Source organism: Zonotrichia albicollis, chromosome 3, assembly GCF_047830755.1.
Source record: "Zonotrichia albicollis isolate bZonAlb1 chromosome 3, bZonAlb1.hap1, whole genome shotgun sequence".
Classification (NCBI taxonomy): Eukaryota; Metazoa; Chordata; class Aves; order Passeriformes; family Passerellidae; genus Zonotrichia; species Zonotrichia albicollis.
Genome location: NC_133821.1, coordinates 1,626,844 through 1,651,988, shown reverse-complemented (window position 1 = coordinate 1,651,988; position 25,145 = coordinate 1,626,844). Strand labels below are relative to the sequence as shown.

Here is a 25,145-nt window from a genome sequence, read left to right as displayed (position 1 = left end):
TCCTTTCCTTTCCTTGAAATTTCCTTTCCTTGAAATTTCCTTTCCTTTCCTTGAAATTTCCTTTCCTTTCCTTGAAATTTCCTTTCCTTTCCTTTCCTTGAAATTTCCTTGAAATTTCCTTGAAATTTCCTTGAAATTTCCTTGAAATTTCCTTTCCTTTTCCTTTTCCTTTTCCTTTTCCTTTTCCTTTTCCTTTTCCTTTTCCTTTTCCTTTTCCTTTTCCTTTTCCTTTTCCTTTTCCTTTTCCTTTTCCTTTCCTTTCCTTTCCTTTCCTTGAAATTTCCTTGAAATTTCCTTGAAATTTCCTTGAAATTTCCTTGAAATTTCCTTGAAATTTCCTTTCCTTGAAATTTCCTTTCCTTTCCTTGAAATTTCCTTTCCTTGAAATTTCCTGGAAATTTCCTTCCCCATCCCACGGAACCCTGACGGAATTCCCGCTTTTCCAGGCCCTCCACATCGAGGACGAGGACGAGCTCCGCGCCCTCGTGGATTTTTTCCTGGATTACGAAACCCACCACGCTCCCAAAATCCCGGTAGGATCACCAGAGAAAACCCCGGGGGCATCCCAAAAAATTCCACGGAGGAAAATTGGATGCCTTCATCCCGGAAAATTCCGGCTTTGCTCCCTCCAGGTGGAAGATCCGGCCGGGAGGAGCCGATCCCATTCCCAGCACGGATCCCTCTCTCACATCCCGGTTATCCAAGTGGATCACGTCCTGAAAATCCTGAGGGAATTCCTGCAGGAATTTCCCAAGCTGAGGTGGGAATGGGGGACGGGGGACGGGATGGAGCCAAACCGGGATCTCGGGAATTCCTGGGAATTCCAGGATTTTTCTGCTTGGAGAAAGAGATTCCCAAATTTCCCTGAGGGATCGGGAGATTCCCAAGGCTGGGAATGAATCAGGGCAGGAGATGATCCAGGAGCTGGGAAGGGAGAAAATGATGGAGTTGGTTCTCCTTCCCAAGGATTTGTTCTTCATCCCAAAGATTTTTCCTCCATCCCAAAAATTTGTGTTCTATCCCAAGGATTTGTTCTCCATCCCAAAGATTTTCTCTCCATCCCAAAAATTTGTTTTCTATCCCAAGGATTTGTTCTTCATTCCAAGGATTTTTCCTCCATCCCAAAAATTTGTTTTCTATCCCAAGGATTTGTCCTTCATTCCAAAGATTCGTTCTTCATCCCAAAAATTTGTGTTCTATCCCAAGGATTTGTTCTTTATCCCAAGGATTTGTTCTTCACTCCAAGGATTTGTTCTCCATCCCAAAGTTCTGTTCTTCATCCCAAAAATTTGTGTTCTATCCCAAGGATTTGTTCTCCATCCCAAAAATTTGTGTTCTATCCCAAGGATTTGTTTTTTATTCCAAGGATTTGTTCTCCATCCCAAAAATTTGTTTTCTATCCCAAACATTTGTTTTCTATCCCAAGGATTTGTTCTCCATCCCAAAGATTTTCTCTCCATCCCAAAACTTTGTTTTCTATCCCAAGGATTGGTTTTTTATTCCAAGGATTTGTTCTCCATCCCAAAGATTTGTTCTTCATCCCAAAAATTTGTGTTCTATCCCAAGGATTTGTTCTTCATTCCCAGGATTTGTTCTCCATCCCAAGGATTTGTTCTTCATCCCAAACATTTGTTTTCTATCCCAATGATTTGTTCTTCATTCCCAGGATTTGTTCTCCATCCCAAAGATTTGTTTTCTTTCCCAATGATTTGTTCTTCATTCCCAAGGATTTGTTCTCCATCCCAAAGATCTGTTCTTCATCCCAAAAATTTGTTTTCTATCCCAAGGATTTGTTCTCCATCCCAAAGATCTGTTCTTCATCCCAAAAATTTGTTTTCTATCCCAAGGATTTGTTCTCCATCCCAAAGATCTGTTCTTCATCCCAAAAATTTGTTTTCTATCCCAAGGATTTCTTCTTCATTCCCAAGGATTTGTTCTCCATCCCCAAGATTCGTTCTACATCCCAAAAATTTGTTTTCTATCCCAAGGATTTGTTCTTTATCCCAAGGATTTGTTCTCCATTCCCAAGATTTTTTCTCCATCCCAAAAATTTGTGTTCTATCCCAAAGATTTTTTTTTATTCCAAGGATTTGTTCTCCATCCCAAAGTTCTGTTCTTCATCCCAAAAATTTGTTTTCTATCCCAAGGATTTGTTCTTCATTCCAAGGATTTGTTCTCCATCCCAAAGATTTGTTCTTCATCCCAAAAATTTGATTTCTATCCCAAGGATTTGTTCTTCATTCCAAGGATTTTCTCTCCATCCCAAAGATTTGTTCTTCATCCCAAAAATTTGTTTTCTATCCCAAGGATTTGTTTTTTACTCCACGGATTTGTTCTCCATCCCAAAGTTCTGTTCTTCATCCCAAAAATTTGTGTTCTATCCCAAGGATTTGTTCTTCATTCCCAGGATTTGTTCTCCATCCCAAAGATTTTTCCTCCATCCCAAACATTTGTTTTCTATCCCAAGGATTTCTTCTTCATTCCCATGATTTGTTCTCCATCCCAAAGATTTGTTCTTCATCCCAAAAATTTGTGTTCTATCCCAAGGATTTGTTCTTTATTCCCAAGGATTTTCTCTCCATCCCAAAGTTCTGTTCTTCATCCCAAAAATTTGTTTTCTATCCCAAGGATTTGTTCTCCATCCCAAAGATTCGTTCTTCATCCCAAAAATTTGTTTTCTATCCCAATGATTTGTTCTTTATTCCAAGGATTTGTTCTTCATTCCCAAGGATTTTCTCTCCATCCCAAAAATTTGTTTTCTATCCCAAGGATTTGTTTTTCATTCCAAAGATTTTTTCTCCATCCCAAAAATTTGTTTTCTATCCCAAGGATTTGTTTTCTATCCCAAGGATTTGTTCTCTATCCCCAAGATTTTTTCTCCATCCCAAAAATTTGTTTTCTATCCCAAGGATTTGTTTTTTATTCCAAGGATTTTTTTCTCCATCCCAAAGATCTGTTCTTCATCCCAAAAATTTGTTTTCTATCCCAAGGATTTGTTTTTTATTCCATTGATTTGTTCTCCATCCCAAGGATTTGTTCTTCATCCCAAACATTTGTTTTCTATCCCAAGGATTTCTTCTTTATTCCAAGGATTTGTTCTCCATCCCAAAGATTTGTTCTTCATCCCAAAACTTTGTTTTCTATCCCAAGGATTTGTTCTCCATCCCAAAGATTTTTTCTCCATCCCAGGAGTTTGTTGTCCATTCCCAGAGTTTCTTGTCCATGCCAAAAATTTGTTCTGTTTGTTCTCCATCCCCAAAGTTTTGTTCTCAATCCCAAAGATTTTTTCTCCATCCCAAAGAATTTTTTCTCCATCCCAAAGATTTTTTCTCCATCCCAAAATTTTGTTCTCAATCCCCAGGTTTTTTTCCTTTATCCCAAAGATTTTTTCTCAATCCCAAAGATTTTTTTCTTCATCCCAAAGATTTTTTCTCCATCCCAAAGAATTTTTTTCTCCATCCCAAAGTTTTGTTCTCAATCCCCAGGTTTTATTCCTTTATCCCCAGGTTTTTTCCTTTATCCCAAAGCCATCCCAAAGAATTTTTTCTCCATCCCAAAGATATTTTTCTCCATCCCAAAGTTTTGTTCTCAATCCCAAGGTTTCTTCTCCATCCCAAAGAATTTTTTCTCCATCCCAAAGATTTTTCCACTGTTCCCAAAGATTTGTTCTCCATCCCAAAGATTTGTTCTCAATCCCAAGGTTTTTTCTCCATCCCAAGGATTTTTTTCTCCATCCCAAAGATTTTTTTCTCCATCCCAAGGATTTGTTCTCAATCCCCAGGTTTTTTTCCTTTATCCCAAAGATTTGTTTTCCATCCCAAAGTTTTGTTCTCAATCCCAAGGTTTTTCCTTTATCCCAAAGATTTTTTTCTCCATCCCAAGGATTTTTTTCTCCATCCCAAAGATTTTTCCACTATTCCCAAATATTTGTTCTCCATCCCAAAGATTTGTTCTCAATCCCAAGGTTTTTTCTCCATCCCCAGGTTTTTTTCCTTTATCCCAAAGATTTGTTTTCCATCCCAAAGATTTGTTCTCAATCCTAAAGATTTTTTCTCCATCCCAAAGAATTTTTTCTCCATCCCAAAGTTTTGTTCCCAATCCCCAGGTTTTTCTCCATCCCAAAGATTTTTTTTCTCCATCCCAAAGTTTTGTTCTCAATCCCCAGGTTTTTTTCCTTTATCCCAAAGATTTTTTCCTTTATCCCAAATATTTTTCCTCCATCCCAAAGATTTTTCCTCCATCCCAAGGATTTGTTCTCCCTCCCCAGGGACGAGGGGCCCCCCAGGGAACTCCAGGACGTGCGGGACAATTCCAAGGACCGGGAATACTGGGAAGCCATGACCCAAATCCTTCCCCAGCGGAAACTCAAACTTTGGGACGCGCTCGGATCCGCGCTCGTGGAATACCAGTGAGTGCCTGGCGGGGCTGGGGCAGCCCTGGGACAATTCCAAGGATTTTTTCCATGGATTTTCCCGGCGTTTCCTTTTCCCAGCAAAGTGCTGACCCGGAGATCCCAGCTCTTTTCCGAGGCCGCGGCGCTGCAGCAGCAGAACACGGAGCTGGGAATGCTGCTGGAGGAATATTTGGGATCCACGCAAGGTTGATCCCCGCTGAGCTCAGCCTTGGATTCCTGGGAATATTCCGGAATATTCCGGATGTGGATCCGGAATAAAACCTGGGAATCGCCGGTGCCGGGTGTGGATTTCCCTGGATGGGAGCCAGGAATTCCTGGAAGGGGTTAAATAAATCATTCCCAAACCTGGATCTGTGTGCAGGGAATGGGAATTGGAATTTTGGGAAGTGCCACAAAACCGTGGGATCTGAGGCCTGGAATTCCCAAATTCCGGGATGGAAACTTAAATCCCATCTCAATCCCAATCCCACATTTTCCAGGATCCAGGGAATTCATGGAATTGTGGGAAGTGCCACAAAACCGTGGGATCTGAGGCCTGGAATTCCCAAATTCCAGGATGGAAACTTTAATCCCATCCCAATTCCAAACCTGACATTTTCCAGGATCCAGGGAATTCTTGGAATTGTGGGAAGTGCCACAAAACCGTGGGATTTGGGACATGGAATTCCTGGATAGAAGTTAAATCCCAACCCCTTCCAATTCCAAAACCTTCCAATATCCAGGAATTTCCTGGATCCAGGGAATTCTTGGAATTTTGGGAAGTGCCAGAAACCCGTGGGATCTGTGGCCTGGAATTCCAGGATGGAAACTTAAATCCCATCTCAATCCCAACCCCACATTTTCCACAATCCAGGGAATTCCTGGAATTGTGGGAATTGCCACAAAACTGTGGGATTTGGGGCCTGGAATTCCCAAATTCCAGGATGGAAGCTTAAATCCCATCCCAATTCCAAGCCCAACACCTTCCAATATCCAGGGATTTCCTGGATCCAGGGAATTCTTGGAATTTTGGGAAGTGCCACAAACCCGTGGGATCTGAGGCCTGGAATTCCAGGATGGAAACTTAAATCCCATCTCAATCCCAACCCCACATTTTCCAGGATCCAGGGAATTCTTGGAATTGTGGGAATTGCCAAAAAAACTGTGGGATTTGGGACATGGAATTCCTGGATGGAAGCCTAAATCCCATCTCAATCCCAATCCCAAACTTCCAGGATCCAGGGAATTCTTGGAATTGTGGGAAGTGCCACAAAACCGTGGGATGTTAGGCCTGGAATTCCCAAATTCCAGGATGGAAACTTAAATCCCATCCCAATCCCAACCCCACATTTTCCCGGATCCAAGGAATTCTTGGAATTTTTGGGAAGTGCCACAAAACCGTGGGATGTGAGGCCTGGAATTCCAGGATGGAAACTTAAATCCCATCTCAATCCCAATCCCAAATTTTCCAGGATCCAGGGAATTCTTGGTATTGTTGGAAGTGCCACAAAACCGTGGGATCTCAGGCCTGGAATTCCCAAATTCCGGGATGGAAGCTGAAATCCCATCCCAATTCCAAGCCAACACCTTCCAATATCCAGGGATTTCCTGGATCCAGGGAATTCTTGGAATTTTGGGAAGTGCCACAAAGCTGTGGGATCTGAGGCCTGGAATTCCAGGATGGAAACTTAAATCCCATCTCAATCCCAAGCCCACATTTTCCAGGATCCAGGGAATTCTTGGAATTGTGGGAAGTGCCACAAAACCGTGGGATCTGAGGCCTGGAATGGAATTCTGAGGCGTGAGCTCAGCCTTGGATTCCCGGGAATATTCCGGAATATTCCGGATGTGGATCCCACCGGGATGGAGCAAAACTTGGGAATCGCCGGTGCCGGGTGTGGATTTCCCTGGATGGGAGCCAGGAATTCCTGGAAGGGGTTAAATAAATCATTCCCAAACCTGGATCTGTGTGCAGGGAATGGGAATTGGAATTTTGGGAAGTGCCACAAAACCGTGGGATCTGAGGCCTGGAATTCCAGGATGGAAACTTAAATCCCATCTCAATCCCAATCCCAAATTTTCCAGGATCCAGGAAATTCTTGGAATTTTGGGAATTGCCACAAAACCGTGGGATCTGAGGCCTGGAATTCCCAAATTCCGGGATGGAAACTTAAATCCCATCCCAATCCCAACCCCACATTTTCCAGGATCCAGGGAATTCTTGGTATTGTTGGAAGTGTCACAAAACCGTGGGATCTGAGGCCTGGAATTCTGAGGCGTGAGCTCAGCCTTGGATTCCCGGGATTATTCCGGAATATTCCGGATGTGGATCCCACCGGGATGGAGCAAAACTTGGGAATCGCCGGTGCCGGGTGTGGATTTCCCTGGATGGGAGCCAGGAATTCCTGGAAGGGGTTAAATAAATCATTCCCAAACCTGGATCTGTGTGCAGGGAATGGGAATTGGAATTTTGGGAAGTGCTACAAAACCGTGGGATCTGAGGCCTGGAATTCCCAAATTCTGGGATGGAAGCTTAAATCCCGTCTCAATCCCAATCCCACATTTTCCAGGATCCAGGGAATTCTTGGAATTTTTGGGAAGTGCCACAAAGATGTGGGATTTGAGGCCTGGAATTCCTGGATAGAAGCTTAAATCCCATCCCATTCCAATTCCAAAACCTTCCAATATCCAGGGATTTCCTGGATCCAGGAAATTTTGGAATTGTGGGAAGTGCCAGAAACCCGTGGGATCTGAGGCCTGGAATTCCAGGATGGAAGCTTAAATCCCACCCCAATTCCAATCCCACATTTTCCAGGATCCAAGGAATTCTTGGAATTGTGGGAATTGTTACAAAACCGTGGGATGTGAGGCCTGGAATTCCCAAATTCCAGGATGGAAGCTTAAATCCTATCCCAATTCCAAGCCCAACACCTTCCAATATCCAGGGATTTCCTGGATCCAGGGAATTGTGGGAAGTGCCAGAAACCCGTGGGATCTGAGGCCTGGAATTCCAGGATGGAAGCTTAAATCCCACCCCAATTCCAATCCCACATTTTCCAGGATCCAAGGAATTCTTGGAATTGTGGGAATTGTTACAAAACCGTGGGATGTGAGGCCTGGAATTCCCAAATTCCAGGATGGAAGCTTAAATCCCATCCCATTCCAGCCCAAACCCTTTCCACCATCCAGGGAATTCCTGGATCCAGGGAATTCTTGGAATTCTTGGAATTGTGGGAATTGCCACAAAACCGTGGGATTTGGGACATGGAATTCCCAAATTCCGGGATGGAAGCTTAAATCCCACCCCAATTCCAACCCCACATTTACCAGGATCCAGGGAATTCTTGGAATTGTGGGAATTGCCACAAAACCGTGGGATTTGGGACATGGAATTCCTGGATAGCAGCTTAAATCCCATCCCATTCCAATTCCAAAACCTTCCAATATCCAGGAAATTCCTGGATCCAGGGAATTCCTGGAATTTTTGGGAAGTGCCACAAACCCGTGGGATCTGAGGCCTGGAATTCCCAAATTCTGGCAATTCCAAAATTCCAGGATTCTCCAACCTTTCCTGGGACATTTCCAGGGAATTCTCTGGGAATTCCAGCCCAGAAATCCCAAATATTCCTGGGTTTTAAAAACCCCATGGAATTCTCAAGGCTTGGAATTTTCCTGCCTGGAAAAAAAAAAGGATTTTCCTGGTGGGTTTTCAAATCCCTGTGGATTTGGGAGGGGGGGGGGCACAAATCCTGGAATTCATGGATTATTCCTGAATAATTCCGTGATTTTTTCTGCTTCTCCCTCGGGCTCTTCCCAAAAATTCCACCCCAATCCCCTTTCCCTGTCCTGAATTCCCAAAAATTCCTCAACTGAGATTTTTCCAGCAGGGATTTTTTTCCCCATCCCCCTTTTCCCACATTCCTGGCGTGGATTCCCGGCCGGTTTTATCTTTAACCTTGGACTGGCGGCCTTTGGAAAACAACGGCTCCAAAGGGTGGAAAAAAACATCTTTATTTTTCTTATTTTTTCTTTTTTTCTTTTTTTTTTCCCTTCTTTTTAATTTTTTTTTATTCCTTCTTTTTTTTATTTTTTCTTTTTCTTTCTTTCTTTCTTTTTCTTTCTTTCTTTTTTTCCTTCTTTTTTATTTTTTCTTTCTTTTTTCTTTCTTTTTTTTCCCTTCTTTTTAATTTTTTTTATTCCTTCTTTTTTTTATTGTTTCTTTTTCTTTCTTTCTTTCTTTTTTTCCTTCTTTTTTTTCCTTCTTTTTTTATTTTTTTTCTTTCTTTTTTCCCTTCTTTTTAATTTTTTTATTCCTTCTTTTTTTTTCTTTTTTCTTTTTCTTTCTTTCTTTTTTTTTTTCCTTCTTTTTTTTCCTTATTTTTTATTTTATTTCTTTTTTTTTTCCCTTCTTTTTAATTTTTTTTATTCCTTCTTTTTTATTTTTTTTCTTTTTCTTTCTTTCTTTTTCTTTCTTTCTTTTTTTTTCCTTCTTTTTAAATTTTTTTATTCCTTCTTTTTTATTTTTTTCTTTCTTTCTTTTTTTCCTTCTTTTTTCTTTTTTTTCCTTCTTTTTTATTTTTTCTTTTTTTTTCCCTTCTTTTTTAATTTTTTATTCCTTCTTTTTTTCTTTTTCTTTCTTTCTTTCTTTTTTTTTCCTTCTTTTTTTTTCCTTCTTTTTTTTTCCTTCTTTTTTTTTTTTTTCTTTTTTTTCTGTCTTTTTGTTTTTTCCTCTCTTGTTTTTCTTTCCTTTGATAATTTTTTTTCGATTCCTCCCGCTTCCCACGGCGGAATTTTTTTTTAATTTTTTTTTTTTTTTTTGGCGGGGGGGGGGGAAGAACCGCGGGACTCCCGGGGTAGGAACGTGAAAAAGCAAAAAAAACCAAAAACAAACAAAACAAAACAAAACAAAACAAAAGAAAAGTAAGGAAAAAAAAAACCAAAAAAAAATTAAAAAAAAAAAACTGAGGAAAAAAACCCGAAAAAAATTTAAAAAAAAAAGAAAAACTAAAGGGAATTTTGGAACGGGTGGATGGAAAACACGGAAAAGTGGAACAACAGGAACGGGCAACGCCGCTCCCGGGAAATTCCGGACTGGATTTCTCAGGAATTCCATTCCCGGTGCAAACGGGAGAGGAGACCAAAGTGAATTTTTGCCATTTCTGCGATCCCCAAAATTCCCGGGGCGGGGTCTCGGTGCCACCGAGGGCCCGGGAGAGGCCGGGCCAGCCCCGGGAGCCTCCCCGGGAGCCTCATCCCGACCCTCCCATCCCGCTCCGCCCTCCGGGAGCACCGGCAATATCAGCGAGCCCGCGATGGCGCAGCAGGGACACCGGGGACCCCCGCGCCGTCTGCAGCGGAGGAGGGAGCGGTGCCACGGCTGCTCCGACAGGTGAGACCCCCACCGAGCCCCGGGACACCCCCCCGGTACACCGGGGAACCGCCCGGAACCGGCAGCGGCACCGGGAAATGGCCGGGAGGAACCGGGAGGGACCGGGATAGCGCCACGTGGAGCGGGAGAGGGGGTTGGGGACCGGGATGGGGCACCGGGATTGGGAAACCGGGCACAGGAGTGGTGCCGGGGTGGGGGACCGGGGCTGGGGGACCGGGATTGCGGCACCGGGATTGGGGTACGGAGCACCGGAGTGGTCCCGGGATGGGGGACCGAGGCTGTTCCGGGCTTAGTGGAGCGGGACAGGGCACCGGAGTGGTCCCGGGATTGGGGGGCCGGGGGTTGGGAACCGGGATCGAACACCGGGATTGGGGGCCGGGAACTGGAGTGGCCCCGGGGTGGGAGACCGGGGGTTGGGAAACGGGATCGAGCCCCGGGATTGGGGTACGGAGCACCGGAGTGGTGCCGGGATGGGGGACCGGGGCTGTTCCGGTTTTGGGGGACGGGGATCGGGCACCGGGATTGGGGTACGGAGCACCGGAGTGGTCCCGGGATGGGGGACCGGGCACCGGGATTTGGAAACCGGGCACCGGAGTGGCCCCGGGGTGGGGGACCGGGGGTTGGGAACAGGGATCGGGCACCGGGATTGGGATACGGAGCACCGGAGTGGCTCCGGGATGGGGGACCGGGGCTGGGGGACCGGGACCGGGCACCGGGATTTGGAAACCGGGCACAGGAGTGGTGCCGGGATGGGGGACCGGGGCTGTTCCGGTTTTGGGGGACCGGGATCGGGCACCGCGACTGGGGGACCGGGAACTGGAGTGGCCCCGGGATGGGGGACCGGGGCTATTCCGGGCTTAGTGGAGCGGGACCGGGCACCGGAGTGGTCCCGGGGGTTGGGAACCGGGATCGAACACCGCGATTGGGGGACCGGGAACCGAAATGGCTCCGGGATAGAGGACCGGGGGTTGGGGACCGGGACCGGGACCGGGCACCGGAGTGGTCCCGGGATGGGGGGCCGGGGCTGTTGCAGTTTTGGGGGACCAGGATCGGGCACCGGGATTGGGGGACCGGCAACTGGAGTGGTCCCGGGATGGGGAACCGGGGCTGGGGGACCGGGACCGGGCTCCGGGGTGGTCCCGGGATGGGGCACAGGGACTGTTCCGGTTTTGGGGGACCGGGACAGGGCACCGGGATTGGGGGACCGGGAACTGGAGTGGTCCCGGGATGGGGGACCGGGGCTGGGGGACGGGGACCGGGCACCGGAGTGGTCCCGGGATGGGGGGGCCGGGGCTGGGGGACCGGGACCGGGCACCGGGATTGGAGGCCGGGAACTGGAGTGCTCCCGGGATGGGGGACCGGGGATTGGGGACCGGGATCGGGCACCGGGATTGGGGTACGGAGCCCCGGAGTGGTCCCGAGATTGGGGGACCGGGGCTTGGGAACCGGGACCGGGCACCGGAGTGGACCGTGGTTGGGAACCGGGATCGGGCACCGGAATCGGAGGACCGGACACCGGAGTGGCTCCGGGATGGGGGACCGGGGCTGTTCCGGGGTTGAGGGAGAGGGACCGGGCACCAGAATTGGAGGACCGGACACCGATGTGGTCCCGGGATGTGGGACCGGGGGTGGGGGAGCGGGACCAGGCACCAGAATTGGAGGACCGGACACCGGAGTGGCTCCGGGATGTGGGACCGGGGGTTGAGAACTGCGATCGGGCACAGAAGCGGCCCCGGGATAGGGGACCGGGGCCGTTCCGGGTTTGGGGGACCGGGTACCGGGATTGGAGTACGGGACACCCGAGCAGCTCCGGGACTGGGGGTCCCGGCACAGGAGCAGCCCCGGGATTGGAGATCGGGACACCCGAGGCTGGCCCGAGTTAGGGGGAGACCGGTCCGGGCCCGAATTTGGGGAACCGGGGCTGCCCCGGGGCCCGGGAACCGAGGGGAACCGCGGGGTGGGTGAGGATCCAAATCCGGGCTCGGGACAGACGGTCCAGCTCCGGTCACCGGGGCTGTACCGGGGTAGGAAAGGGGGAGGTGGGAGCCGAGACCGGGACATGGGGACCGGGACAGGAGGACCGGAACCGGGCACCGGAGCTGCCCCGGGAGAGGCCGGGGGAGCCGGATCCGGGCACCGGGGGAGCCCCACGTTTGGGGGATCGGGACCGGGACCAGGGGATCCCGAACCGGGCACTGGAGCGGCTCCGAGTTTGGGAGACTGGGTCGCTGAGACCCCGAACCGGGCACTGGAGCGGCTCCGAGTTTGGGGGAGCGGGACCGGGACATGGGGACCCAGAACCGGGCACCGGGGCAGCCCCGAGTTTGGGGGACCGGGGCACCCTCGAAGTGACGGTCGAGAACCGGAACAGCCCCGAGTTTGGGGGACCGGAACAGCCCCGATTTTGGGGGACCGGGATCTGAGGATCCAGAACCGGGCACTGGGGCTGCCCCGAGTTTGGGGGGACCGAAACCGGGACCTGGAGACTCAGAACCGGGCACCGGGGCTGCCCCGAGTTTGGGGGACCGGGGCACCCTCGAAGTGACGGTCGAGAACCGGAACAGCCCCGAGTTTGGGGGACCGGGGTCTGAGGATCCAGAACCGGGCACTGGGGCTACCCCGAGTTTGGGGGACCGAAACCGGGACCTGGAGACTCAGAACCGGGCACCGGGGCTGCCCCGAGTTTGGGGGGACCGAAACCGGGACCTGGGGACTCAGAACCGGGCAATGGAACAGCCCCGAGTTTGAGGGACCGGGGCAGCCCCGGGGTGGGGGTCAAGAACCGGAGCCGCTCCAAGTTTGTGGCACCGGGACCAGGGATCCAGAACCGTGTTTGGGAGACCGAAACCAGAATGTGGGAACCCAGAACCGTGCACCGGAGTAGTCCCGAGTTTGGGGGACCGGGACATGGGGATCCCGAACCGGGCACCGAAACAGTCCCGAGTTTGGGGGACCAGGACCGGCACCTGGGGAACCGGGCACCAGAGCAGCCCCGAGTTTTGGGGACCGGGATCTGAGGATCCAGAACCGGGCACTGGGGCTACCCCGAGTTTGGGGGACCGAAACCGGGACCTGGGGACTCAGAACCGGGCAATGGAACAGCCCCGAGTTTGAGGGACCGGGGTAGTCCCGGGGTGGGGTTCGAGCACCGGAGCAACCCCGGTGCTGGGAGCGGGACCTGGAGATCCAGAACCGAGCTCCGGGGCTGCCCCGATTTTGGGGGACCGCGGCAGCTCCGGGTTGGTTGTCAAGAACCGGAGCAGCTCCAAATTTGGAGCACCGGGACCTGTGGATCCAGAACCGGGCACCGGAGCTGCCCCGGGGCGTGTCCGGTGCGAGGGTCCCGGTCCAACCGCGGGGCTGGAACGGGGGGGGGGTCCCGTCCGCTTTTTCCGCCGCCCCCGCGGTGCGGAGCCCCCTCGGCCGCGGCCCCGGGGCGTTGTCAGCAGGCGGGGAGGGAGGGAGGGAGCGCGGCTGAGTCACCGGCAGGAAACCGGAGCGGTTGCATCAGAAAGCGGAGCCGTTTGTCCGGTCGGGGCAGCTTGGGGAAGAAGAAAGAAAAAAAAAATTTAAAAAAAAAAAAAAATAAATCACACTCCTAAAAATCCCGCAGCATGGAAAACAGAGACGACGATCCCTGCCCCAGCAGCAGCAGCAGCTCGGCAGCTCCACCATCCAGCACGCCGGGCTTGAGGGAGGAATTGCAGTGCCCCGTGTGCTACGAACCCTTCCGGGAGGCCGTGACGCTGCCGTGCGGCCACAACTTCTGCAAGAGCTGCATCAGCCGCTCGTGGGAGCAGCGGCGGCCCGAGTGCCCCCTGTGCAAGGAGAGGTCCTCGTTTGGGCAGCTCCGCATCAACCACACGCTGAGGAACCTGGTGGAGCTGGTGCTGAAGGAGGACGGGCAGCGGCAGGGCCGCGGCGGGGCGCTGTGCCCCGCGCACCACGAGGAGCCCAAGTTCTTCTGCATGGAGGACAAGGAGCTGGCGTGCTTCTCGTGCCAGAGCTCCAAGGAGCACCAGGGGCACAAGATGAGGCCGGTGCAGGAGGCGGCGGCGGATTTTAGGGTGAGGGGTTGGGCAGGGAATAGGGGAGAGGGATGGGTGGATGGATGGATGGATGGATGGATGGATGGATGGATGGATGGATGGATGGATGGATGGATGGAACCATGGATGGATGGATGGATGGATGGATGGATGTGGGTGAATGGATCCATGGATGGATCCATGAATGAATGGAGGGATGGATCCATGGATGAACTGGGATGGATGGAGGGATGGATCCACAGAAGGATCCATGGATGGAGGGATGAATGTGGATGGATCCATAGATGGATGGGTGTGGATGGTTGGATGCATGGATGGATGGATGGATGTGGATGAATGGAACCATGGATGGATGGATCCATGGATGGATGGATACATAATGGAGGGATGGATCTGTGGATGAAGGGATGGATGGAACCATGGATGGAACCATGGATGGATGGATGGATGGATGGATGGATGGATGGATGAACCTGGTGGAGCTGGTGCTGAAGGAGGACGGGCAGCGGCAGGGCCGCGGCGGGGCGCTGTGCCCCGCGCACCACGAGGAGCCCAAGTTCTTCTGCCTGGAGGACAAGGAGCTGGCGTGCTTCTCGTGCCAGAGCTCCAAGGAGCACCAGGGGCACAAGATGAGGCCGGTGCAGGAGGCGGCGGCGGATTTTAGGGTGAGGGGTTGGGCAGGGAATAGGGGAGAGGGATGGATGGATGGATGGATGGATGGATGGATGGATGGATGGATGATGGATGGATGGATGGATGGATGGATGATGGATGGATGGATGGATGGATGGATGGATGGATGGATGATGGATGGATGGATGATGGATGGATGGATGGATGGATGGATGGATGGATGGATGGATGGATGATGGATGGATGGATGATGGATGGAACCATGGATGGAACCATGGATGGAACCATGGATGGATGGATGGATCTATGGATGGATGGATGGATGGAACCATGCTTGGAACCATGGATGGATGATGGATAATGGATGCAGGCATGGATGGATCCATGGATGCATGTGGATGGATGGATCCATGCATGGATCCATGAATGGATGGAGGGATGGATCCATGGATGGATGGATACATAATGGAGGGATGGATCCATGGAAGTATCCATAGATGGAAGGATGAATGTGGATGGATGGATGGATGGATGGATGGATGGATGGATGGATGGATGGATGTGGATGAATGGAACCATGGATGGATGGATCCATGGATGGATGGATACATAATGGAGGGATGGATCTGTGGATGAAGGGATGGATGGAACCATGGATGGATGGATGGATGGAACCATGGATGGAACCATGGATGGATGGAACCATGGATGGATGATGGATGGCTGGATGGATGGAACCATGGATGGATGGAACCATGGATGAACCTGGTGGAGCTGGTGCTGAAGGAGGACGGGCAGCGGCAGGGCCGCGGCGGGGCGCTGTGCCCCGCGCACCACGAGGAGCCCAAGTTCTTCTGCATGGAGGACAAGGAGCTGGCGTGCTTCTCGTGCCAGAGCTCCAAGGAGCACCAGGGCCACAAGATGAGGCCGGTGCAGGAGGCGGCGGCGGATTTTAGGGTGAGGGGGTGGGGAGGGAATAGGGGAGAGGGATGGATGGATGGATGGATGGATGGATGGATGGATGGATGGATCTATGGATGGATGGATGGATGGAACCATGCTTGGAACCATGGATGGATGATGGATAATGGATGCAGGCATGGATGGATCCATGGATGCATGTGGATGGATGGATCCATGCATGGATCCATGAATGGATGGAGGGATGGATCCATGGATGGATGGATACATAATGGAGGGATGGATCCATGGAAGTATCCATAGATGGAAGGATGAATGTGGATGGATGGATGGATGGATGGATGAATGTGGATGAATGGAACCATGGATGGATGGATCCATGGATGGATGGATACATAATGGAGGGATGGATCTGTGGATGAAGGGATGGATGGAACCATGGATGGATGGATGGATGGAACCATGGATGGAACCATGAATGGATGGAACCATGGATGGATGGAACCATGGATGGATGATGGATGGCTGGATGGATGGAACCATGGATGGATGGAACCATGGATGGAACCATGGATGGATGGAACCATGGATGGATGGAACCATGGATGAACCTGGTGGAGCTGGTGCTGAAGGAGGACGGGCAGCGGCAGGGCCGCGGCGGGGCGCTGTGCCCCGCGCACCACGAGGAGCCCAAGTTCTTCTGCCTGGAGGACAAGGAGCTGGCGTGCTTCTCGTGCCAGAGCTCCAAGGAGCACCAGGGGCACAAGATGAGGCCGGTGCAGGAGGCGGCGGCGGATTTTAGGGTGAGGGGTTGGGCAGGGAATAGGGGAGAGGGATGGGTGGATGGATGGATGGATGGATGGATGGATGGATGGATGGATGGATGGATGTGGGTGAATGGATCCATGGATGGATCCATGAATGAATGGAGGGATGGATCCATGGATGAACTGGGATGGATGGAGGGATTGATCCACAGAAGGATCCATGGATGGAGGGATGAATGTGGATGGATCCATAGATGGATGGGAGTGGATGGTTGGATGCATGGATGGATGGATGGATGGATGGATGGATGGATGGATGGAGGGATAATGGAGGGATGGATCTGTGGATGAAGGGATGGATGGAACCATGGATGGATGGATGCATGGAACCATGGATGGATGGATGGATGGAACCATGGATGAACCTGGTGGAGCTGGTGCTGCAGGAGGACGGGCAGCGGCAGGGCCGCGGCGGGGCGCTGTGCCCCGCGCACCACGAGGAGCCCAAGTTCTTCTGCATGGAGGACAAGGAGCTGGCGTGCTTCTTGTGCCAGAGCTCCAAGGAGCACCAGGGGCACAAGATGAGGCCGGTGCAGGAGGCGGCGGCGGATTTTAGGGTGAGGGGGTGGGGAGGGAATAGGGGAGAGGGATGGATGGATGGATGGATGGATGGATGGATGGATGGATGGATGGATGGATGGATGGAACCATGGATGGATGGAACCATGGATGGAACCATGGATGGAACCATGGATGGAACCATGGATCCATGGATGGATGTGGGTGAATGGATCCATGGATGGATCCATGAATGAATGGAGGGATGGATCCATGGATGAACTGGGATGGATGGAGGGATTGATCCACAGAAGGATCCATGGATGGAGGTATGAATGTGGATGGATCCATAGATGGATGGGTGTGGATGGATGGATGCATGGATGGATGGATGGATGGATGGATGGATGGATGGATGGATAATGGAAGGATGGATGGATGGATGTGGATGAATGGAACCATGGATGGATGGATGGATCCATGGATGGATGGATAGGTAATGGAGGGATGGATGGATAATGGAGGGATGGATCTGTGGATGGATGGATGGATGGATCCATAGATGGATGGAATGATGGATGCACGGACGATGGATGGATGGATGGATGGATGGAACCATGGATGGATGGATGGATGCATGGATGGATGGATGGATGGATGGATGGATGGAACCATGGATGGATGGATGGATGCATGGATGGATGGATGGATGGATGGATGGATGGATAATGGAGGGATGGATCTATAGACGGATGGAAGCACGGATGGATGGATCCATGGATGGATGGATGGATGGATGGATGCATGGATGGATGGATGGATGGATGTGGATGAATGGAACCATGGATGGATGGATAGATAATGGAGGGATGGATCTGTGGATGGAGGGATGGATGAATAGAACCATGGATGGATGGAACGATGGATGCATGGATGATAGATGGATGCATGGATGGATGGATGGATGGATAATGGAGGGATGGATCTATAGACGGATGGAAGCACGGATGGATGGATCCATGGATGGATGGATGGATGGATGGAACCATGGATGGAACCATGGATGGATGGATGGATAATGGAGGGATGGATCTATAGATGGATGGAAGCATGGATGGATGGATCCATGGATGAAGGGATGGAACCATGGATGGATGAATCCATGGATGAACAGGGTTGGCTGGAGGAATGGATCCATGGATGGATCCATGGATGGAGGGATCCATGGATGGATGGATGGATTTGTGGATCGATGCATGGATCCATAGATGGAGGGATGGATGGATGGATGGATGGATGGATGGATGGATGGATGGATGGATGGATGGTTCCATGGATGGATGGATGGATGGATGCATCCATGGATGCATGGATGGATGGATGCATGGATGTTTCCATGGATGGAGGGATCCATGGACGGAGGGATGGATCTGTGGATCGATGCATGGATCCATAGATGGAGGGATGGATTCATGGATGAATGGAGGGATGGATGTTTCCATGGATGGAGGGATGGATGGATAGAACCATGGATGGATGGATCCATGGATGAACAGGGATGGATCCATGGATGGAATCCATGGATGAACAGGGATGGATCCATGGATGGAATCCATGGATGGAAGGATGGATCCATGGATGGATGGAGGAATGGATGCAGATGGATGGAGGAATACATGTGGAATTCCTACATAGATAGATGAAGGAATGGATCTGGGGATGGATCCACGGATATGTGGAGGGATGGATCTGTGGATGGATGGATGGATGGATGGATGGATGGATGGATGGATGGATGGATGGATGGAGGAATGGATGCAGATGGATGGATCCATAGATAGATGGAGGAATGGATCTGGGGATGGATCCATGGATGAACAGGGATGGATGGAGGGATGGATCCATGGGTGGATGGAGGCATGGATGTGGATGGATGGAGAGAGGGATCCATGGATGGAGGGATGGATGAATCTAAGAATGGAGGCAGGGAGCAATGGATCCATGGATAATGTATCCATGGATGAACAGAGATGAATGGAGGGATGGATCCATGGATGGATGGAGGTATGAACAGGGATGGATGGATGGATGGATGGATGGATGGATGGATGGATGGATGGAGGGATCCATGGATGGATGGAGGGATCCATGGATGGATGGATGGACGGAGGGGTGAACAGGGGTGGAGGGATGAACAGGGACGGATGGATGGATGGATGGATGGATGGATGGATGGATCCATGGATGGATGGAGGGATGAACAGGGATGGAGGGATGAACAGGGACGGATGGATCCATGGATGGATGGATGTGGATAGATTCATGGATGGATCCATAGATGGATGGAGGGATGAACAGGGATGGATGGATGGATGGATGGATGGATGGAGGGATCCATGGATGGATGGATGGATGGATGGAGGGATGAACAGGGATGGAGGGATGAACATGGATGGATGGAAGGATCCATGGATGGATGGAGGGATGAACAGGGATGGAGGGATGAACAGGGACGGATGGATCCATGGATGGATGGATGGATGGATGGATGGATGGATGGAGGGATCCATGGATGGATGGATGGATGGATAGATGGAGGGATGAACAGGGACGGATGGATGGATCCATGGATGGATGGATGTGGATAGATTCGTGGATGGATCCATAGATGGATGGAGGGATGAATCCATGGATGGATCCATGGAAGGATGGCAAAGAGAGGCACCCCTAAAACCTGGAGCTGTCCCAGATTTCCCAGGATTTGGGATGAGGCCGCCACGCTTCCCTGCGGGCGTGTGGCAGCTGCTGGATGCTCTGCTGCCCTTTAATTATCCGGCGCCATCCCGGATAATGATCCCGCGGGAAAGGGCAGCGGGATGATTATTCCTGGCGATTCCCTTGATCCCAGCTCGGATCCGGCCACGCCGGTTATTCCAGGCTTTGGGAGCGGGGTTGGGATTTGGGAGTTGCACAATTCCAGCAGAAAGGAGGAGGCTGAGGAGGAGGAGGAGGGGATGGGATGCAGCCAGGAGCTGGGAATGCCGCCAGGAAAGTCTGGAAAACAGCCGGCACCACCCTGACTCATCCCAATGGATTTCAAATGTGGCGGGAAAAGCTTGGCTGGGGTTCCTGGGAATGGGAATGAGAATGGGAATGAGAATGGGATTGGGATTGGGAATGGAAACAGGTCTGGGAATGAGAATGGGAATGGGAATGGGATTGGGAGAGGGAATAGGAGTGGGAATGGGAGCGGGAATGGGAATGGGAGTGGAAACAGGTCTGGGAATGGGAGTGGGAACGAGTATGGGAATGGGAATGCGAATGGGAATGGGAGTGGGAATGGAATTGGGAAAGGGAACGGGAACGGGAATGGGAACGGGAATGGGAATGGGAATGGGAGTGGGAATGGAATTGGGAAAGGGAACGGGAACGGGAACGGGAATGGGAATGGGAATGGGAGTGGGAATGGGAATGGGAATGAGAGTGGGAATGGGAGGGGGAACGGGAATGGGAATGGGAATGGGAATGGGATTGGGAATGGGAATGGGAATGGGAATGGGAATGGGAATGGGAATGAGAGTGGGAATGGGAATGGGAAAGGGAACGGGAACGGGAATGGGAACGGGAATGGGAATGGGAATGGGAGTGGGAATGGGAATGGGAATGGGATCGGGAATGGGAATGGGAATGGAATCAGGAATGGGAATGGGAATGGGAGTGGGAGTGGGAATGGGAATGGGAACAGGTCTGGCAATGAGAATGGGAATGGGAATGAGAGGGGGAATAGGAGTGGGAATGGGAATAGGAATGGGAGTGGGTGTGGGAGTGGGAACGGGAATGGAAATGGAAATGGGAATGGGAATGGGAGTGGGAATCGGAATGGGAACAGGAATGAGAATGGGAGTGGGAATGGGAGTGGGAATGGAATCAGGAATGGGAATGGGAATGGGAATGGGAATGGGAATGGGATTGGGGTTGGGAGTGGAAACAGGTCTGGGAATGAGAATGGGAATGGGAATGAGAGTGGGAATGGGAATGGGAATGGGAATGGGAATGGGAATGGGAATGGGAATGAGAATGGGAGTGGGAATGGAATCAGGATTGGGAATGGGAATGTGAATGGGAATGGGAATGGGAATGGGAGTGGGAATGGGAATGGGAACAGGTCTGGCAATGGGAATGGGAATGGGAGGGGGAATAGGAGTGGGAATGGGAATGGGAATGGGAGTGGGTGTGGGAGTGGAAATGGGGCTACCAACAGCGCCAGGATGAGCAGGGATGGGATATCCCTAAAAAATAGGGAGAAAGATTCCCTATGGATCAAAGCTCCTCTTCCTCCCGGCTGCCTGAGGAGAACGGCTGGATGGAGCAAGGATCCGGCTCCGGGGGTGTTTGTCCTGGAAAAACCCTGGAAAAATCCCGGGAATGGGGCAGTCCTGAGGGTGTCTCCTCCCCGCAGGCCAAGCTGGCGAACATGGAGTCTTCCCTGCGGGATAAAGCCAAGGATTTCACAGCCGTGCGCAGATCCTACGAATCCATCGCCAGGCACAACGAGGTGCGTGTTCCCTCCTGGAGCTGGCATTGATCCCAATCCTGATCTGGATCTGGATCCCAATCCCAATCCCAATCCTGATCCCAATCCCAGTCCTGCATGTTCAATGGGGTGGAGCGAGCGCTGATCCCATCCTGGGAAAGGAGAGTGATGGGGATTTGGGAAGTGGGGATGGGAATTTGCGAATGGCAGCGTGATCCCAGTGATCCCAGGGAATCCCTGAGCTCTAGGAAGGAGAATCCAGGGAATTCGGGTGTTCCAGAGCTGGGATTGATCCTGATCCCAAACCTGCACTGATCCCATCCCAGGAGAGAAGAGCGGTGGGGATTTGGGAAGTGAGGATCAGAATTTGGGAAGGGCAGCGTGATCCCAGGGGATTCCTGATTGCTGGGAATGGGAATCCAGGGAATGCTGGTGCTCCAGAGCTGGGATTGATCCCAATCCCGATCCTGCACATGCAGCTGGGGCTGGAGCACTGATCCCATCCTTGAAAATGAGAGCAGTGGGGATTTGAGAAGCAGGAATGGGAATTTAGGAAGGGCAGCGTGATCCCAGGGAATCCCTGAGCTCTGGAAATGGGAATCCAGGGAATTGGGTGCTCCAGAGCTGGGATTGATCCCAATCCAAATCCTACACATACAGCCGGGGCTGGAGCACTGATCCCATTCCGGAAAAGGAGAGTGATGGGAATTTGGGAAGCAGGGATGGGAATTTTGGAAGGACAGTGTGATCCCAGGGAATCCCTGAGGTCTGGGAATGGGAATCCAGGGAATTTGGGTGCTCCAGAGCTGGGATTAATCCCAATTCATATCCTGCACATGCAGCTGGGCTGGAGCACTGATTCCATCTGGAAAAGGGGAGTGATGGGGATTTGGGAAGTGGGGATGGGAATTTGGGAAGGGCAGCGTGATCCCAGTGATCCCTGAGCTCTGGGAAGGGGAATCCAGGGAATTCGGGTGCTCCAGAGCTGGGATTGATCCTGATCCCAAACCTGCACTCATCCCATCCCAGGAGAGGAGAGCGGTGGGGATTTGGGAAGCAGGGATGGGAATTTTGGAAGGACAGCGTGATCCCAGTGATCCCTGAGCTCTGGGAAGGGGGAATCCAGGGAATTCAGGTGTTCCAGAGCTGGGATTGATCCCAATTCATATCCTGCACATGCAGCTGGGGCTGGAGCACGGATCCCATCCTTGAAAATGAGAGCAGTGGGGATTTGAGAAGCAGGGATGGGAATTTAGGAAGGGCAGCGTGATCCCAGTGATCCCTGAGCACTGGGAATGGGAATCCAGGGAATTGGGTGCTCCAGAGGTGGGATTGATCCCAATCCCAATTGTGCACATGCAGCTGGGCTGGAGCACTGATTCCATCTGGAAAAGGGGAGTGATGGGGATTTGGGAAGCAGGGATGGGAATTTGTGGAAGCCAGCATGATCCCAGTGATCCCTGAGCTCTGGGAAGGGGGAATCCAGGGAATTCGGGTGCTCCAGAGGTGGGATTGATCCTGATCCCAAACCTGCACTCATCCCATCCCAGGAGAGGAGAGCGGTGGGGATTTGGGAAGTGAGGATCAGAATTTGGGAAGGGCAGCGTGATCCCAGGGGATTCCTGATTGCTGGGAATGGGAATCCAGGGAATTCTGGTGCTCCAGAGCTGGGATTGATCCCAATCCCAATCCTTCACATGCAGATGGGCTGGAGCACTGATTCCATCCTGGAAAAGGGGAGTGATGGGGAGTTGGGAAGTGGGGATGGAAATTTGGGAAGGGCAGTGTGATCCCAGGGAATCCCTGAGCCCTGGGAATGGGAATCCAGGGAATTTGGGTGCTCCAGAGCTGGGATTGATCCTGATCCCAAACCTGCACTCATCCCATCCCAGAAGAGAAGAGTGGTGGGGATTTGGGAAGTGGGGATGGGAATTTGGGAAGGGCAGCATGATCCCAGGGGATTCCTGATTGCTGGGAATGGAAATCCAGGGAATTCGGGTTCTCCAGAGCTGGGATTGATCCCAATCCCAATCCTGCACATGCAGCTGGGGCTGGAGCACTGATTCCATCTGGAAAAGGGGAGTGATGGGGATTTGAGAAGTGGGGATGGGAATTTGGGAAGGGCAGTGTGATCCCAGTGATCCCTGAGCTCTGGGAAGGAGGAATCCAGGGAATTCGGGTGCTCCAGAGGTGGGATTGATCCCAATCCCATATCCTGCATATGCAGCTGGGCTGGAGCATTGATACCATCCCAGAAAACGGGAGTGATGGGAATTTGGGAAGTGGGGATGGGAATTTGGGAAGGCAGCGTGATCCCAGTGATCCCTGAGCTCTGGGAAGGAGGAATCCAGGGAATTTGGGTGCTCCAGAGCTGGGATTGATCCTGATCCTGATCCTGCACATGCAGCTGGGGCTGGAGCACTGATTCCATCTGGAAAAGGGGAGTGATGGGGATTTGGGAAGTGGGGATGGGAATTTAGGAAGGGCAGCGTGATCCCAGGGAATCCCTGAGCTCTGGGAATGGGAATCCAGGGAATCTCATTGCTCCAGAGCTGGGATTGGTCCCAATCCCAATCCTGAACATGCAGCTGGGCCTGGAGCACTGATCCCATCCTTGAAAATGAGAGCAGTGCGGATTTGAGAAGCAGGGATGGGAATTTAGGAAGGGCAGCGTGATCCCAGGGAATCCCTGAGCTCTGGGAATGGGAATCCAGGGAATTTGGGTACTCCAGAGGTGGGATTGATCCCAATCCTGCACATACAGCCAGGGCTGGAGCATTGATCCCATCCCGGAAAACGGGAGTGATGGGAATTTGGGAAGCAGGGATGGGAATTTTGGAAGGACAGTGTGATCCCAGTGATCCCTGAGCTCTGGAAATGGGAATCCAGGGAATTCTGGTGCTCCAGAGGTGGGATTGATCCTGATCCCAAACCTGCACTCGTCCCATCCCAGGAGAGAAGAGCGGTGGGGATTTGGGAAGTGAGGATCAGAATTTGGGAAGGGCAGCGTGATCCCAGGGGATTCCTGATTGCTGGGAATGGGAATCCAGGGAATTCTGGTGCTCCAGAGCTGGAATTGATCCCAATCGTGCACATGCAGCTGTGGCTGGAGCACTGATTCCATCTGGAAAAGAGGAGTGATGGGGATTTGGGAAGCAGGGATGGGAATTTTGGAAGGGCAGCGTGATCCCAGTGATCCCTGAGCTCTGGGAAGGGGGAATCCAGGGAATTTGGGTGTTCCAGAGCTGGGATTGATCCTGATCCCAAACCTGCACTCATCCCATCCCAGGAGAGGAGAGCGGTGGGGATTTGGGAAATGTGGATGGGAATTTGGGGAAGACAGCGTGATCCCAGTGATCCCTGAGCTCTGGGAAGGAGGAATCCAGGGAATTCTGGTGCTCCAGAGCTGGGATTGATCCTGATCCCAACCCTGCACATGCAGCTGGGGCTGGAGCACTGATCCCATCCTTGAAAATGAGAGCGGTGGGGATTTGAGAAGCAGGAATGGGAATTTAGGAAGGGCAGTGTGATCCCAGGGAATCCCTGAGGTGTGGGAATGGGAATCCAGGGAATTTGGGTGCTCCAGAGCTGGGATTGATCCTGATCCTGATCCTGCACATGCAGCCGGGGCTGGAGCACTGATCCCATCCTGGGAAAGGAGGGCAGTGGGGATTTGAGAAGCAGGAATGGGAATTTAGGAAAGGCAGCGTGATCCCAGGGATTCCTGATTGCTGGGAATGGAAATCCAGGGAATTCGGGTGCTCCAGAGCTGGGATTGATCCCAATTCATATCCTGCACATGCAGCGGGGCTGGAGCACTGATTCCATCCTGGGAAAGGAGGGCAGTGGGGATTTGAGAAGCAGGGATGGGAATTTTGGAAGGACAGTGTGATCCCAGGGA

The 25,145-nt window shown here is 51.6% G+C and overlaps 2 protein-coding genes across 3 annotated transcripts in view; both read left to right on the top strand.

Annotated features, from left to right (window-relative positions):
- DRC1 (dynein regulatory complex subunit 1) overlaps nt 1–4,961 on the top strand; it is a 51,091-nt gene extending 46,130 nt beyond the window's left edge. The window contains exons 12-15 of the mRNA XM_074537374.1: nt 357–533; nt 633–760; nt 4,268–4,408; nt 4,493–4,961. Coding sequence (XP_074393475.1) covers nt 357–533; nt 633–760; nt 4,268–4,408; nt 4,493–4,604 — 558 coding nt within the window. The 3' untranslated portion in view covers nt 4,605–4,961. The remainder of the gene's footprint in view (nt 1–356; nt 534–632; nt 761–4,267; nt 4,409–4,492) is intronic.
- Nucleotides 4,962–9,392: 4,431 nt separating this feature from the next.
- Nucleotides 9,393–25,145, top strand: part of TRIM35 (tripartite motif containing 35) — a 20,494-nt gene continuing 4,741 nt past the window's right edge. Inside the window, exons 1-3 of one of the 2 annotated variants that reach the window (XM_074536363.1) lie at nt 9,393–9,782; nt 13,396–13,849; nt 21,170–21,265. In XM_074536363.1, the coding sequence (XP_074392464.1) occupies nt 9,706–9,782; nt 13,396–13,849; nt 21,170–21,265 (627 nt within the window). In that variant the 5' untranslated portion in view covers nt 9,393–9,705. Of the gene's footprint in view, nt 9,783–13,395; nt 13,850–16,548; nt 16,770–21,169; nt 21,266–25,145 lie in introns of those variants that run through there. The other variant, XM_074536362.1, reaches the window with a different exon arrangement.